Here is a 16,139-nt window from a genome sequence, read left to right as displayed (position 1 = left end):
TTTTTTTTTGAGGTAAGCGGGCTTCTCACTGTTGTGGCCTCTCCTGTTGCGGAGCACAGGCTCCGGACGCTTAGGCTCAGCGGCCATGGCTCACGGGCCCAGCCGCTCCGCGGCATGTGGGATCTTCCCAGACCGGGGCACGAACCCGTATCCCCTGCATCGGCAGGCGGACTCTCAACCACTGCGCCACCAGGGAAGTCTGCAGCATGTCTAATACTTAAAATTCATTTTTGAGACCTCATTTCCCGAATAGACTTGAGCTCAAAAGGCTAATTCTTCAGAGGTTGTTTCCCCAAAATGAGTATTTTGCAATTTTGCCTGCTGCCCAAGTAAACACTGGTGTTGGGCTTGGAGTCACGTGGGAGTGGAAAAAAAAAAAAACAAAAAACACTTAACACATTTCACTCTTATTTTTTCTATAAAAATATAACTCTTTATTAAATAACATGCACAAATATCTAGTCATTTATTAAACAGATATGATTTAGAACAAGATTTAAAGAAATACAAATCCTCAGGTACAATTTAGTATCTTGTTCATGATATTTGAATAGTTAAAAAAAAAAAAATCACTGATTAAACTAACCATCCTTTATTTCTCTTTCAGAATCCTATATCTTTTTAGGCATATACCCCATTCCAAGTTTTTTTTCTAGCATTTTAGAGCTTCAGAATAATCTTTAATATCAAGAGCCCTTAACTTACTTACTTAAGTATAAATTCCCAAGGAGAAGGCATTCACTTCTTTTTTTTTTTTTAAGCTATCCGATTAGCTTCGAATGAGTCACTTTACAAAGGGAATCTGCAGAAGCAGCATCATGGCAGACAGGCTCCAGCAACTTGAGGTACCACTGAACAGGGTGAGAACTGTGGTTAGTACTAAAAAGCTGGGATGACTAAAATATGCCAGATTTCTGCTTGCTTGGTTTTTCTCTTCTGCAGCTTGTTCTGTTTGGCCAAACAGTGATTTTTTTTCCGCACCCCCTTCTCTGGTTGAACCATCAGAACAAACTGCTGTATAAACTTACCCTTCTCTTATTTTCTATGATTTCAATGCTCAATAATCTGTTTTTTTTTTATTTTTAGGCAAAAGTATAAACAAAATTTGCATTAAGTTTTTCATATTAAAAAGTATTGCTTTTATAAATTAGTTTTTAATGTTCCCAGCCTTAATAAACTTAACTTCAACAAAACCAGTGCTTCAAAATCTACCCTGCCTTTCTTGGCCCCATTTATCCAATAAAAAAGGCCAAAATCTTTCATCTAAATTTCTAAAGACTACTACATCCAATCTTTATAATAAAGTCCTTGCACTGTGTAGTTTTCACACGTGCTGCTTTATTGCGCATGCCAAGTACAGTATCAATTAAAATATAAACTGATGTAAAAATTCAAAAATCCCTAAGCTTAACATATACCTTTGCACTCAAAAACTTCAATTTTACATTCTTTCCCACTAGCTGGGATTTCCAACTTGCAAGCTGAATTTAAATAACTTTATTCCTCATATATTCTTTTCACTTTTCTCAATCAGAATAAAAAACACCCAGTATTATTTTATAATTCAAGAAAGTATTGTGGAAAGTTCTGTAAGTCTTATCTCATATACTTATGATCAATTTTACACATAACCTATCTTCTTTCCAAAAATGTTTAGTGAGTTTAACAGCAGGTTTCAGATCTGAAATATTCCTGAATATTTAATTTACATCATGTTACAGGAGAAACTGGACTTTTTCTAAGTATACTGCTAATTATTTTATTAAAAACAGCATACCAAATCTTATTTTAATTATAAAATTTTGAAAATTATATGTTTTGCATCTTGATACAAGGAAGAAATACAACATATTAATCAGTATTTCATAAACACTGCAGAGATCGATCAGAATATGCCCATTTCTTTTACCTATTTTGACTACCAAATATCTCTTTTTTGAGTACTCAGTTGTTATTTTAAAAGTGCAAAGGTTATTAAGCTTAGAACATTATATTTAAGCAATGTAAAAAAGTTTTACAATGATTTAACATGACCAATAAAATTTATTAAACATATTTACATATATTCACAGATTCTTTCATATTTGAGTATTAAAATAGACATTTACAATTTCAGAATTTTCATTCAAAGGCATTTTTGGGGGGAAGAGGAGAATAGGCTCTATCGTGAGATGAAAAAAGAGCTGTTTCTTTGCATGACTAATTCTAAATAAAATGTCCAACATAGTAAGTCATAGGTACTATCCTGGGAGACTGGTATGAAACACCTTACACTACCGTCAGGCATCGCTATGGAGAGAATTAAATTATAGGAAGCATGCAGTATGGCTAAGTCACAGTCTCTACAGTTCTGTGATGGAAACAAGCTAACTCAGACACGCATGCCTTATTTAAAAGTCCTGCTACCTCAACACACTATCACTACACTCCATACCATACAAACTACAACTTTGGTCCTTAAACATTAGACAAAACAGTTTTACAATTATTTCTTTGTATATGTTTTGACTACCGATCCCTTTGTATACATTTTGACCATTAATTACAAGATTTACATCTGCACAATATGTATAAAATAAGTTATTAAAAAGGAAGACAACATTAAAACTTTCAAAAAGAAAGCTGTACAATTAACTTACAGATAAAATAAACTGAAGAAATTTTGTGCCAAGTTTTCCTTCCACATTAGAAACTATTTGGTAGGAATTGAGCCTTTTAGTTTGCTGATCTGTTTTAGTAGAACTTGACAGAACCTCAACACCCGTGGTCACCTCGTACGTAGAGCACTAACAGCTTCCAGCGCCATTAGCAGATCCTCAGCTCCCTAAACATCTACCTCGTCTGCCAACGTGCTCCAACGCGATAGTCACCTTTCACCAATATAAATAATAGTTTTCAGTTAGAAACTGCTTGGATCTAAGATCCAAAATAATTCTTTTCATTTTTAATAAAATGACAGTGTTTACTACATCACCAACTTTAGTCGAACTTTACTAATAGCTGTGAAGGCGTAATACCATATTTTTGTCAAAAGGCAGTATTCCATAGTATAATACTCTTAAGCCTCACTCATTTAAAACACCACCACCAGGAAGTCACGGCTGCTATATAGGAGTCAATTCAAAGTCATCATTCACATCAACAAGGGGCACGTAAAACTCCTGGATTTCATAAATGCTGATAGATTTATAGGTGGCAGGATCGAGTTCCTGGAGTTTGAGCTGCCATTCTAACCTCTGGACGGCATTTAAAGCTGCAGCTTCATGTTGTTGCCTCATTAAAAGACAGGTCTATTTAAAAGAAGAGAAGAATTCAGTGATTATTTATTACAATTGCTTTGTTTAAAAATTAATCTCATGCATCGTTTCTTTAGGGTGTAAGATGGATATACTAGGGTATGTGAAGCTTCTGAGTTACACGTCCATTTCTGGTTTACCCTGTCTGTATCCATACACCAAATACTTATGGACCCACAACTTCACACTCATCTAACAGACTTTAATTTGAAACTGCTCTTTCAAGCAATAAAATTTCAAATTATCAGAAGAATCAAGAAAATCTAAGGAAAAGTGATTTTTGAAATGATTCAAACCAAATAATTTTCTTTACAGATTACTTGCAAAATACATTTCTTCTCTTCTTGTTCTCCCCTCTTTCACATGCTGGAACTATAACCAGACTCATACACTGGATAACAAATATGAAGATCTCCATTAGAAACTGCTTTTTCTCTGGTAGCTGCACCATGTATATGAAATTGGACCCGAAAAATGGGGGGGTCTTTATCTTCCTTTATCTTCCAAAGTGCTACCTCATGAGGATTCACCACTAACTGGTCTTTCCTTTCCTAACCATTCCTCTCTAACACAGCTACAGTTTCTGTTTATGAAGGGGAAGTATCCAGTTAAAGTGAACTTCTAAACATACATACCTTTAATTTGTCAAATTTATCGTCCACATCTTGTAACCAAGACATGAATTGTCTTGCATTAAAACGATCCCTCACAGAAGTTTTACTGTCATCAGACTGAAAGAAAACATTAAAATTGTTGGATATTATAAAATAAAATAACCTACTTTAAAATCTGTATGCCATTTTATCTTTTTATGGTATATTCTACTTTTAAAGGAATGATGAAAAGTATACTTCAAAGAAAGATAACATAATCTGAATATTTTGAAAATCTGATAAAGTATTTCCATACTGAGATTAGTTATTAGAATTATTAGGGTGCTAGGTTTAGTTATTAATTAAATAGAATCCTACCGATCTGTGTGTCAAAAGTGTCTCAGAAAGGCATGTCATATGAAGTGACATGCCTGTGACTTCTTATTAAAGCACAATTGATTAAGAAATTAATTTTAATGTTATCGTTTACCACATGTGGGGAGAAAAAAATGTTAAGGTGGGAGACAGGCCTTTGGGGCTGACATTTCTTCCAGGACCAGTCCTTTGGAGTGCTCACAAAGAAATTCTATACCAACTCTTAAGAATACCAGTTTTGGTATTCTTTTAAGATAGGCTATATTCAAACACCAGCTTTGTATCTTACTGTGTAATCTCAAACTAATTACATACTCTTTCAATTTTCTATTCTGTGAAATCGGGTAACAGCACCTCTTTTAATCTTGTTTGAGAATTGAGAGTCACTAAGCCCTTGTTCTAACGCTTGGGCAATGGGAAGCACTGGGTCTGATAAACAACCGCTGCTGTTACTGCCGCCAAAGCTCTGACCACCAACCAGCACCATCGAGGTGGCATCCAGGCAACGCAGTCACACTACTCACATTCTCGGCTGTTACCACCTCCTCCTTGGTCTTCAGGTAAGACCTTTGGACTGTTTTCAATTTTATTATTGAACCTTTTTTATTATTACAAGTTTATTTTGAAAAGGAAGAGGTCTGATATGAGAATGGCTAAAGGATGGCCCAAGCCCCTACCCAAGGAAGCGGACTTGTTCCTTAGTCCCTCAGCAGCTATGCTCACCTGAACAAGCCTGCTCCTCAGTGGAGAGACCGTTTACCAACTGTAAAGCCAGCCATACAAGGGTGGGTAACAGGCCCACAGTCATCCTCAAGACGATGACTAAGTTCTTCTGCCCTTCAACTATTAGGTGGCTTGTGGCCTGATCCTTTTTAGTCTCTGATTTGGGGATCATTCTGAGGGTTTACTAGGAAAATTCACTTCTTTTCAGAAATTCTGTTTATAACCCATCTGGGACTCCTGTTTTTTTTTTTTTTTCAGGTGAGAAAAGTAAAGTCCAGAGAGAACTAAGTAACTTTCTCTGTAATATACTGCATATACTTTGTACCTCTATAGTTTGTCTGATTTAAAACAGTATTTTCTAGTCTTTTTTGGTGATAATCCTTCACTGTCTGTGTTTATACTTTTATATTCTGTCTTATGACCAAAGAATTTCATTCTGGTTTATGAAGCACAAAAAAATTCTGAACAACTGATGTCTAGCTCTGAATTCACGTAATTTACATGTGGCAGTAAACTCTTTTCAAGCCGTAGCTACAGTTTTCCACAGTTGTGTTAATTTGTCCCAACAACATCCAAGATCCAAACAAAGCCTGGCCCTCTCTCAGCACTAGCACGACCTGAGCTCCACCTGTCGCCCTTTCTAGCTTCCAGCAGCTTCCACTTTAGAAGCAACTTACAAGTTATCTGTAAAAAGCACTTTAGTGTGCAAGAGTTGTTTTCTCCTTTGAGCTTTACTGATTGTTGAATTCACGTTTCTTCTGAGGACCCAGATTACCAAAGGTGCCTGCTATCCTAAGAGCACTAAAGGCCATGGCTAGTCCTTTACCTGGGCATCCAGGGGCACGCTGTACACTTCTGCATCCAGGAGAACAGTGCATGCGCTGAACGGCAGCGTCTGATTTGCCAGTGTTCTTGCAGCTCTGTAATGAACCCGAAGAACTTCCTGTTCATTGGATACAATGAGTTTTTCCTAGTTGAACAAAGAATTAAAAAAACAACAATTCTTCAACCACTTGTCCTCAAATAAAAATAAAATCACTTAGGGCTTCCCTGGTGGTGCAGTGGTTAGGAATCCGCCTGCCAACTCAGGGGACACAGGTTCGAGCCCTGCTCCGGGAGGATCCCACATGCTGTGGAGCAACCAAGCCCATGCGCCACAACTGCTGAGCCTGTGCTCTGGAGCCTGCGAGCCACAAATGCTGAGCCCGAGTGCCACAACTACTGAAGCCCATGCGCCTGGAGCCCGTGCTCTGCAGCAAGAGAGGCCACCCTCACACTGCAACGAAGAGTAGTCCCCGCTCGCCGCAACTAGAGAGAAGCCCGCGCACAGCAACAAAGGCCCAACACAGCCAAAAATAAAAATAAATAAATAAATTTAAGAAAATAAATAAATAAAATCACTTAAAGTGCTAAAGAACTTCAATCTCAGAGCAGTTTTTCTTTCACAGTAAGCTTGAGAAATTTGAGAACTCCAAGGGTTCCAAAAGTATAAGCAAATTTCCTTTCCAAAATCAGCAGTCTCTTTTTAAAAATCATCTTAAAATGTACAATGATGGCTTTTAGTATACAGTTGTCCCTTGGTATCTGCGGGGGATTGGTTCCAGGACCCCCACAGATACCAAAATCCATGGATGCTCAAGTCCCTTATATAAAATGGCATAATATATGCATATAAGCTACACACATACTCCCGTATACTTTAAATCATCTCTAGGTTACTTATGATACCTAATACAAGGTAAATGCTGTGTAAATTTGCCAGTGTGTGGCAAATTCAAGTTTCGCTTTTTGGAACTTTCTGGAATATTTTTTCTTGAGTATTCTGATCTGCGGTTAGTTGAAACCATGGATGCAGAACCTGCAGATATGGAGGGCCAACTGAATTCACCAAGATGTTCAACCATCATCACTAATTCCAGAACTTTTTCATCACCCCAAGAAGAAACCCCATGCCCATCAGCAGTCACTCTGCATTCCCCTACTTCCCCTGACAACAGCGACTCTACTTTCTGTTTCTATGGATTTACTTATGAACACGTCACACAGATGGAATCACATGGTAACCTGGTCTTTTGTGACTGGCTTCTTTCACATCACATGTTTTCAAGGTTCATCTGTGTTGCAGCATGTATCAGTACCTCATTCCTTTTTTTTTTTTTTTCCCCTCATTCCTTTTTACCACATTTTTTTTATCCATTCATCAGTTGATGGTCTTTTGGGCTGTTTCTTCCTTTGGGCTATCATGAATGAAGCTGCTACGAACACTCATGCTCAATTTTTGTTTGAATGTATATGTTTATTTCTCCTGGGTAAATAACTAGGAGTGGGACTGCTGGGTTATAATGGTAGTTTTATGCTTCACTTGCTGACAAACTGCCAAAATGTTTTCGACAGCAACTGTATCATTTTATGTTCTCCCCAGCAATGTACAGGGTTCCAGTGTTTTCACACCCTTGCCCATATATGTTTTTGTCTGTCTTTCTTATTATATCCATTCTAACTGTTCTGACGTGATACACCATTGTGGTGGCAGCTTCTCTTTTATAATGAATATTTCATAGCAACAAACACACTGTACTCTAATGCTAACTACAGTTGACCCTTGAACAACGTGGGTTTGAACCGAGCAGGTCCACTTATACATGAGTATTTTTCAATAAATACGTACGACAGTCCTACACAATCCATGGCTGGTTGAATCCATGGATGCAGAAATGTGGATACGGAGGGCTGACTCTAAAGTTATAAGTTAATTTTTGACTATGCGAAGGGTTGGTGCCCCTAACCCTCATGCTGTGCAAGAGTCAACTGTACTTGTAAACCTCTGACAATCACAGTACAATCCTGCCTTAATGTGTTAAGTGGGATCCAAAACTTCCACTTATGTAATACACAGTCACTCTTTTGTAAGGTTAATGCCAATATAGGCAATCCTCTGCATTTAGCAGATGGGAATTCCTGAGGGCCTGCTGCAGACCTTAGCCTGTCCGGAAGGCTGGGCTGGGAGAAGACTAAACACGTGGCTGGTCTTGTCCCCACCATGTTGCCTATTCACCCCTCAACTGACAAGAAATTTATCCTTCCCCCATTCTTAACCACTGTGCCACCAGGGAAGCCCTGACAGTCCTATTTAATCTGTTATAAATTGTTATGTGATAAATTACACTCAAAAGAGAAGAGTTAAGTCCAATACTTATAATTTATGAATTTAAGTGCAAGTTTAAGGTGGGATTTTAAGTGATAAATATCCAAACACGTGGTCAGATACTAAGAAAAAATAGCTAGAAGAAAAAATACTTTCTAAAAAGTTGGCTGGGGACTTCCCTGGTGGCACAGTGGTTAAGAATCGCCTGCCAATGCAGGGGACACAGGTTCGAGCCCTGGTCCAGGAATATCCCACATGCCGTGGACCAACTAAGCCTGGGTGCCACAACTACTGAGCCTGCATGCCACAACTACTGAGCCCACGTGCCACAACTACTGAAGCCTGCGCACCTGCGTGCCTAGAGCCCGTGCTCCACAACAAGAGAAGCCACCATAATGAGAAGCCTGTGCACCGCAAGGAAGAGTAGCCCCTGCTCGCTGCAACTAGAGAAAGCCTGCACGCAGCAACAAAGACCCAACACAGCCCCCCCCCAAAAAAAAAAAAAAAAAATGTTGGTTGTAGTCCTGCAGCGATAAAGAGCAATAACCAAAAATCTTTTTCACCATACAAGAAAGAAATACATTAAAAAAAATCCATTTAGTTTATTTATTTTTGGCTGCGCTGGGTCTTTTTTGCTGTGCGCGGGCTTTCTCTAGTTACGGTGAGCGGAGGCTACTCTTCGTTGCATTGCATGGGCTTCTCACTGCGGTGGCTTCTCTTGTTGAGGAGCACAGGCTCTAGGAGCACGGGCTTCAGTAGTTGTGGCACACGGGCTCAGTAGTTGTGGCTCGCAGGCTCTGGAGTGCAGGCTCAGTAGTTGTGGCACATGGGCTAGCTGCTCTGAGGCATGTGGGATCTTCCCAGACCAGGGATCAAACCCGTGTCCCCTGCATTAGCAGGTGGATTCTTAACCACTGTGCCACCAGGGAAGTCCCAGATACATTCGTTAAGTCAGACCCCCTCCCCTAAGATAATTAACAGAGATATGTGGCTTAACTGATAGCCTACATATTCCACTTTAGATCATCACTCTTAATGCTGTGTCTTTGAACTTCTAGAGCAGAGCCTCTCAAACAATGTCTTCTGAGAATGGGCTATGCCTCTCCCAAAGTACTGCCTTCCTCTTAGTTCCTGGGGAGGCAGGTAGGATGCGAGGTGGCTCTGAAGTCAGGGACTCTTGGGGAGGCAGGTAAGGGGCCAGGGGCTCTGGCTGCAAGATGTGTTCATTCATTTAGCACAGTATTCAAATGTTATCATATTCTATGGGAAAAATGCCCTCAGAACAGAGGTTCTTAAGCCTTCGGTCCTCATACTCCTAAGAAGCCTCTGGACAGAATGAGGGGAAGGTCATCTGTGAACCTGAATGGGAAAAATTACGTCTTTATCTTTGCTCACCTCCAACTGGCATTTCTTTCAATTATCAATGTAGGCCACAAACCACAGTGATTCCAGAAGTATTTGCAACTTTGTCATCCATAGAAATCACAACTATTTTCAATTCCTGTTATAGCTGTTGCAAGTATTGCCCCCAAGTTTTTATACTAATTTCTTCTTTGAAATTCCAATAGTCATTAGACCTGCTACGGTATGACATGTGATGGCAGCTCTTCCATGTAGAGACACCTGTGCTACACTACACAGCTGGCCAACTACCAACCAGCTCTTCCCACTGTAGAACCAAATGGCAGAGCTGTTTGTTCTCACACTGGTCAGACTTCTAAGCTGCTTTCTAGTTTTCTGTAATTCTAAATTGTTTGCTGGTGGATAAGTGGAAGGATGTGAGTCATTTTCACTATTAAAGTTCTGCAAATTACACAGTTCAAACGAGAATTCTAAACTGTCTGTAAGGCAGCACAGCTTTTGAAACATGGTTAGATGCATAGATGAATACATACCAGGTGACTTCACACATGCCTGATGGCTGAAACAGCTATTGATGTGGGTTATATGACCTAACTTCTTACTGCTAACAAATCGCACTGACGTGGGCCAGGCACAATGTTGTAAGTTCTGTTTCAGTGCTTCTTTTTTTTTTTATTGCTTTTCTCTCTGTAATGCTATAAATTAATTTTCTTCATTTAAAAAGATTATTCTGAGGAAAGGTTTTATATTTACCAGATTGTTACAGGAATCCATGGCACAAAAAAGGTTAAGAACCTCTACCCTAGGAAATCAATCATGTATGAAGGAATTGCATACAAGGTTTTGCTTGTATACGAATATGTGGGTATGTCTGTAAAGAAAGATCATAGCTTACATCACATTTGCAGAAAGTCCCTAACTCTCCCACAAAAAATTAAGGTGTTATTATTTTTGACAATCCAAGTTACTTTGATGATTTCTATAAATAATTAGATAGGTTTCTCCCCCTGTCATTTCATGCCAAAACTAACCACCAGAAACTGGAATACTAAAGCAGAACCTAAAAGGACCAATGAGCACAACCTTGGTAAGAGTCTGCACTACAGTAGCTGGTACCAAGCAACAATTCCAAAGCTTGGAAATCCAAATGTCCAAATAGGAATTCACTGCTACAGTTCTGCAAATTTGGCAAATGATAAGGAATTATTAGAGATTCTTATATCAATGTATCAAATATATACTGAACATGAATTGTAACATGGGAGCAGCTATCCTAAATCAGGCTTAAAAATTCTCCATCTTATTGCATGAGCACAAGATAAAATCAAACCATTTCCCAAAATGGCTTTAAATAAGGAAGAGTCACTAATAAAAAACTGTAGGCAATTATAATCTATTGTTAAAATACAGTTATCTTTGACATAAATGTAAATTTAAATATTTCTTACCCTTTCAATACTGTGTTGCAAACGAAGTTTCATCCTTACAACTTCCTGTTGTCGAAAAAGCTCTTTAAGCGGATCTGACAGGGAAGGCGGTGGTGTAATCTAAATAAAAAAAAAAAAAGTTGAAAACATTAGATTTTATTTACAATAATCAGCTATTCCTATAAAATTAAAACTTTTTAGTGTATAACTTAATGAAAACATAAATTCGAATGTTCTTTGAATTAAATAATATAGTAACAATTACACAACTGGTTGTTACTTCTCAATTTCAACTCTTTGAAACAAAGCAGAGCATTCCAGAAAACTTAGATGTTTTAATTCTGAGGCCACAGCGAATTCCAAAGAGCACATTAGGACTAAGGCAGTTATTTACCATACAGAGACACATTTTAGAGCATCAGTAAGTGATAGTTCAAAGACAGGGAGGAAGGAGTAACAAAAACACACAAAACACCAAGCAAACAGTCCTAAAGATGACAGCAGTCTGAGGGTATAGGAAGTGAAATCTCTCTGTAGACATGAAAAACTCCGAACACTAAAGTGCTGCATTTTACATTTAGTGAATTAACTCTTTTATAAAAATACATGAAATTGTCTTTAATACAGTTGTCATTTTCAAACTTTATTATGTGTGGTAACTCACTCTGTCTATCCATGCTCCAAAAAGCTTATGCTTAGTTCATCTCTAAACTGATCATTATAGTGAACTGTGCTTTCTGGTAGATGCTGGAGGTTAAGAAAGCTGACTCAGGGACTCCTCTGGTGGTCCAGTGGTAAAGAATCCGCCTTCCAATGTGGGTTCGATCCCTGGTCGGGGAACTAAGATCCCACATGCCACGGGGGCAACTAAGCCCGTGCACCGCAAACTACAGAGCCCACGTGCTCTGGAACCTGCGTGCCACAACTAGAAGCCCGTGCACCGCAACGAAAGATCCCGCATGCCTCTGCAAAGATCCTGCGTGCTGCAACTGAAACTCAATGCAACCAAAAACAAAAAAAACAAAAAACAAAAAAAAAGAAAGCTGACTCAGTCTATGCATACACTCAAGCGTTAATATAAAGAGACATCCAAGTATGGCAGTAACTGTCTGTGATGCCTGAATATTCTCCCTTTACCTCTTGGAGTATCTATATTCCCCCCCCCCGCAAGGTTTTAATTACTGCCAGCATATTAGAGTGAAGTCACAAAGGTTATCTCAGCACATTCTGGCACAGTTTAATAACTCTGGGGACTCTTCTGAAGGGGGAACAAGCAGATACTGTGTGCTTCCTGATGTGGTGCTACAGGGATTATGCAGTACTATACAGGAAATACTCTTGCCAAAGACACAAACCTGGATCCAATCAAGACTCTATTTATAAACAGTAAACGGTTTATAGGAATCATGGGGAATTAAAAACATGTCAAATAACGAGCAGTTGAATCAATGCAGAAAATTCTACAATACCAATAACTTACTGGGGCTGATCATTTTTCAGTTCTCTAATTGCAGTAATGCATTTGATTTCTGTGTCTGTAAACTTCTTTAAATTTCATAAGAAGAGGCAAGAGTAGAGTTTGGTGCTATTATTTTAGTTTTGCGAAGTCCTACGGGCATCCTTCAAGCAGCTCAGAGGACAAATATCTACTCCTTTGAGACCGGAGTGTCAAGAGAAAGCTTCTTTGAGAGGGTTATGCCTGAGCTCTATCTTAAAGGAAGAGCCAGAGCAAAGAGTTAAGAGAAATGAGTTGTGGGGAAGAAAGAAAGGGAAAGAAGGGAGGGAGATAATTCACACACGAGAGGACAGTACAATCACCTGCATGAGAACACTCTGGTATCAGGAGGCAACTGCAGGCTGTCCTGAGTTCCTGGGACATCAATGTGAGGGCAGGAAGGGTGGGATACAAGGGTGGAGAGGGCAGCAGGGCCCAGTAATAAAGCTTGTAGTCTGTTATGGAAACAGCGTTTCTTCAAGCATGACCCACAGAACACTGGGTGCATAGAGATGATTTACTGGAAACGGTTCCAAGAACAAGTAAGTCTGGGAAACACTGTATATATGTACTTATTTAGGTATCTTGTAATTAGCAAATTAAAGTTTAATAGTTCTCAGAAGTCCTACAGTGAAGAAATCTATTTATTTTTAGATAAATGGTGTTTCCCAAACTTATTTGATCATGGAAAACACCCCGCTCTCCCTACTGGAGAAGGTATTTAATTAACATACTGTGGAACACATATTATTTGTAACACATTAGGGTAAATTTTGTATGTAATAGGGAACCAGTGGAAGGTCTTAATAGCTCACTGCTATATTTGGAGAACAGATATTAGGGGGACAACACTGTAGGCAAGGAATTAAGGAAACACATCACTGTTACACTGGTGTTAGATGAGGAGGGAGTGGAAGAGATGGGGGTCTAAAACTGCGGGTAACTGACTGATTTAGGATAAAAAAGAGGGAGCAGGGCTTCCCTGGTGGCGCAGTGGTTCAGAGTCCGCCTGCCGATGCAGGGGACACGGGTTCATGCCCCGGTCCAGGAAGATCCCACATGCCGCGGAGCAGCTGGGCCCGTGAGCCATGGTCGCTGAGCCTGCACGTCCGGAGCCTGTGCTCCGCAACGGGAGAGGCCACAACAGTGAGAGGCCCGCGTACCACAAAAAAAAAAAAAAAAAGGGAGCAGCTGAGGACCTGTAGGTCCTTAGCACAAGGACTGGATGGCTAGTAATAGAGACCACAGGAGGGGACACAAGGAAAGAGAAGCAGGTTTGGGGGCAAGTTTAGTGCTGAAATGTTGAGTCTGTGGAGCTATCCAGTTAGCAAAAAAGAAGCCGAGGAGAGAGGTTTGGGCAAAATATATAAATTTGGGAATTCTCAACATATATCAATCTATAGAGAAGTCTCTATATGGAGACTTTTGAGAAAACTTTCCTTTTGCTGTTTTCCTCATCTACCTGTAAGTAAATCAGGCATGGAGATTTTGTCTTTTTTAGCATCTGTGAGTCCCAGGAGTCTCTAGAACAGAAGCTCTCTTGACAGCTTCCTCGGGACACCCTTTCTTCTCATCCCCCACACCTCCACCCCTCTGTAGGGTTTCTGTGTATACCAGCTTGTGACAAGCCTTTTTCTTTTTTTCCTCCCCCTGTTCATTTGAGTTTTGGGAACCTGACCTAAAGTTTTATTTTTCTTCCCTTTATTTCCTCCTCTGGAAAAACAGCAGCATTCTGGCTAAATTTTAAGAAAAGCATGTGATAGAAGAATGAACATGTAAGTGGACTCTGGAGACAACGTACCACGTTTATTAACAGGTTCTATAATCAGATTACATAGACAAAGTGAAGAAACCACTTTGACAAAAAGGCAATTAGCAGACTGAAAGGAAACAAATGGATAAAATATTAGTAAATACGAAAAGTAATGTAAAAAAACAATTTTTGTTATTCTGGTCTTTATTATTTTCCAAAAACTAAGTTTCAAATAAACTAGTTTTAGTCCAATAAACTCAAAAGTACAGCTTTTTACGAGCAAAAGGTGGCGGGTTCGCATATTAGCTCTAGTAAATGTGACCCTTAAAGTAATTTTGAGCTGGGTAAAATAATGGCAACCTCTTAAATATGTACAATGTTTTAAAGTTTTCAGTGGGCTGTGGCATATATTATTTCAACCTGCTTTGAGGTAGGGTAGACATTATTGTTTTACAGATATCAAAACTAAGGATCAGAGAAGTGAAGCTAATTCTTCAAGATCACACAGGTGGTTTGCAGCAAAATCTAGACAAATTCATGCATGCTACTTGAAAATCTACTAGTTTTTCTACTACATTGTACTGTGTGTTTCTCTACTTTAGTAATTCTCACTAAAAACAAAGAAAAAATTCCCTACTACATCCAGAAATAATTCTAAGTTCTGTTTATAACCCCTTTTGAAACAACACTTGATTATGACTAAATTCTAATTTAATTAAAGTTATATCCCCAGAACTGCTGCAAGGGGATTAAACTTGTATCACATCACCTTTGCAGGAATAAGCAAAGCTGATAGTAAACACAGGCATGCATAACATATACACAAATATGCATCACGCTATATACACGTGTATACATACATATACGTATCAGCAGGCAGACAGTGCTAAAAGGGCAACCTAACACGGTTTATTAGAAATTGTTTTTAGTGAAACAGTTTGTAAAAATTTCTAATTTAAATGTGTTCTTCATAGCTTTACCTATATTTCAACCCTATGATACAAACATAGTTCAGTTCAAAGTTCTTATCCTTTAAGGAGAAATAAAGGAAAAAGGAAATTATTAGCTTTATATTTTTTGAATAATTAACAAATTACCTTGCTGACAATTTGAAAGAATGACAAATTTATTTACAACTCTATTCTTTTAAATCTACTACTGTTTACTATTAGTAGAGTAATATCAAAATCTCTGTCCAAGATTTAAAAGGCACTAGCATCAGGTATATTCTGTGAAAGCGGGAATAAAGAATCACCATTCCTCTAACTGTCTGATCTCCTCTGAGCTGGGCTTTGAAAGACGGAACATGTGCAAAGGCAGGCTGTGAACCGGCAGGGAATGGCCTGGGGACCACCGAGTACAGCAGGGTAGTAGCCACAGCCAAGCCTGCATGGGAGGACCACGTATGCAGGAGTGGGGACTTAGCTTATAGAAAATTGAGTCTTCTTTAGAAGATGTTTAACCAGGTAGTCATGAATCAGATCTGAGTTTCAAATAAGGAATCCAGACAATAAGTAGACTGACTAGCCTAGAAGAGACTGGACTAGAACCTACGGCAGCTGCTCAGAACGTCTGTTTTGCTCATTTCTGATATCCAGTTAGCACTAACTATGCTTAGCACAGTTATGAATTATATGCATATGCAATTTTTGAATATCTGATTACGCTATATTCACATGTGTGATAATGCAGTAGTCTAAGGAGGTCATGAGGTCCCTGCATGACAGTGGTAAGAAAGAAGAGGGGAAAGGAAGTGAGATGAATCAATAGGACTTAGTGACTGATGTGACAGGAAGGAAGAGGGGAGGGTTGAGTTTTGGGTTCCCAGCCTGGGAAGTGAGATAACAGATAATGATGGTAACTGAAGCAGATGAAGCAAAAAGAGCACTTCTGAGATAAGATAAGCGTGTTTGGTATCGGACATAATGATTTTAAGGATATTGTGGGACATTCAGGAGACGTCCAGAAGC

At 39.0% G+C, this 16,139-nt stretch overlaps 1 protein-coding gene across 8 annotated transcripts in view; it reads right to left on the bottom strand.

Moving 5' to 3' along the window:
* Positions 1 to 405: 405 nt before the first annotated feature.
* Positions 406 to 16,139, bottom strand: part of ANKRD12 (ankyrin repeat domain 12) — a 114,384-nt gene continuing 98,650 nt past the window's right edge. For 7 of the 8 annotated variants that reach the window (XM_032603248.1, XM_032603252.1, XM_032603250.1 and 4 more), the window contains 4 exons: positions 10,943 to 11,041; positions 5,814 to 5,957; positions 3,932 to 4,027; positions 406 to 3,290 (listed from right to left, as the gene is read on the bottom strand). In XM_032603248.1, coding sequence (XP_032459139.1) covers positions 3,105 to 3,290; positions 3,932 to 4,027; positions 5,814 to 5,957; positions 10,943 to 11,041 — 525 coding nt within the window. In that variant the 3' untranslated portion in view covers positions 406 to 3,104. The remainder of the gene's footprint in view (positions 3,291 to 3,931; positions 4,028 to 5,813; positions 5,958 to 10,942; positions 11,042 to 16,139) is intronic. The other variant, XR_004345466.1, reaches the window with a different exon arrangement.

This window comes from Phocoena sinus, chromosome 14, assembly GCF_008692025.1.
Source record: "Phocoena sinus isolate mPhoSin1 chromosome 14, mPhoSin1.pri, whole genome shotgun sequence".
In the NCBI taxonomy this organism is placed as follows: domain Eukaryota; kingdom Metazoa; phylum Chordata; class Mammalia; order Artiodactyla; family Phocoenidae; genus Phocoena; species Phocoena sinus.
This window is presented reverse-complemented; position numbering and strand designations above follow the sequence as displayed.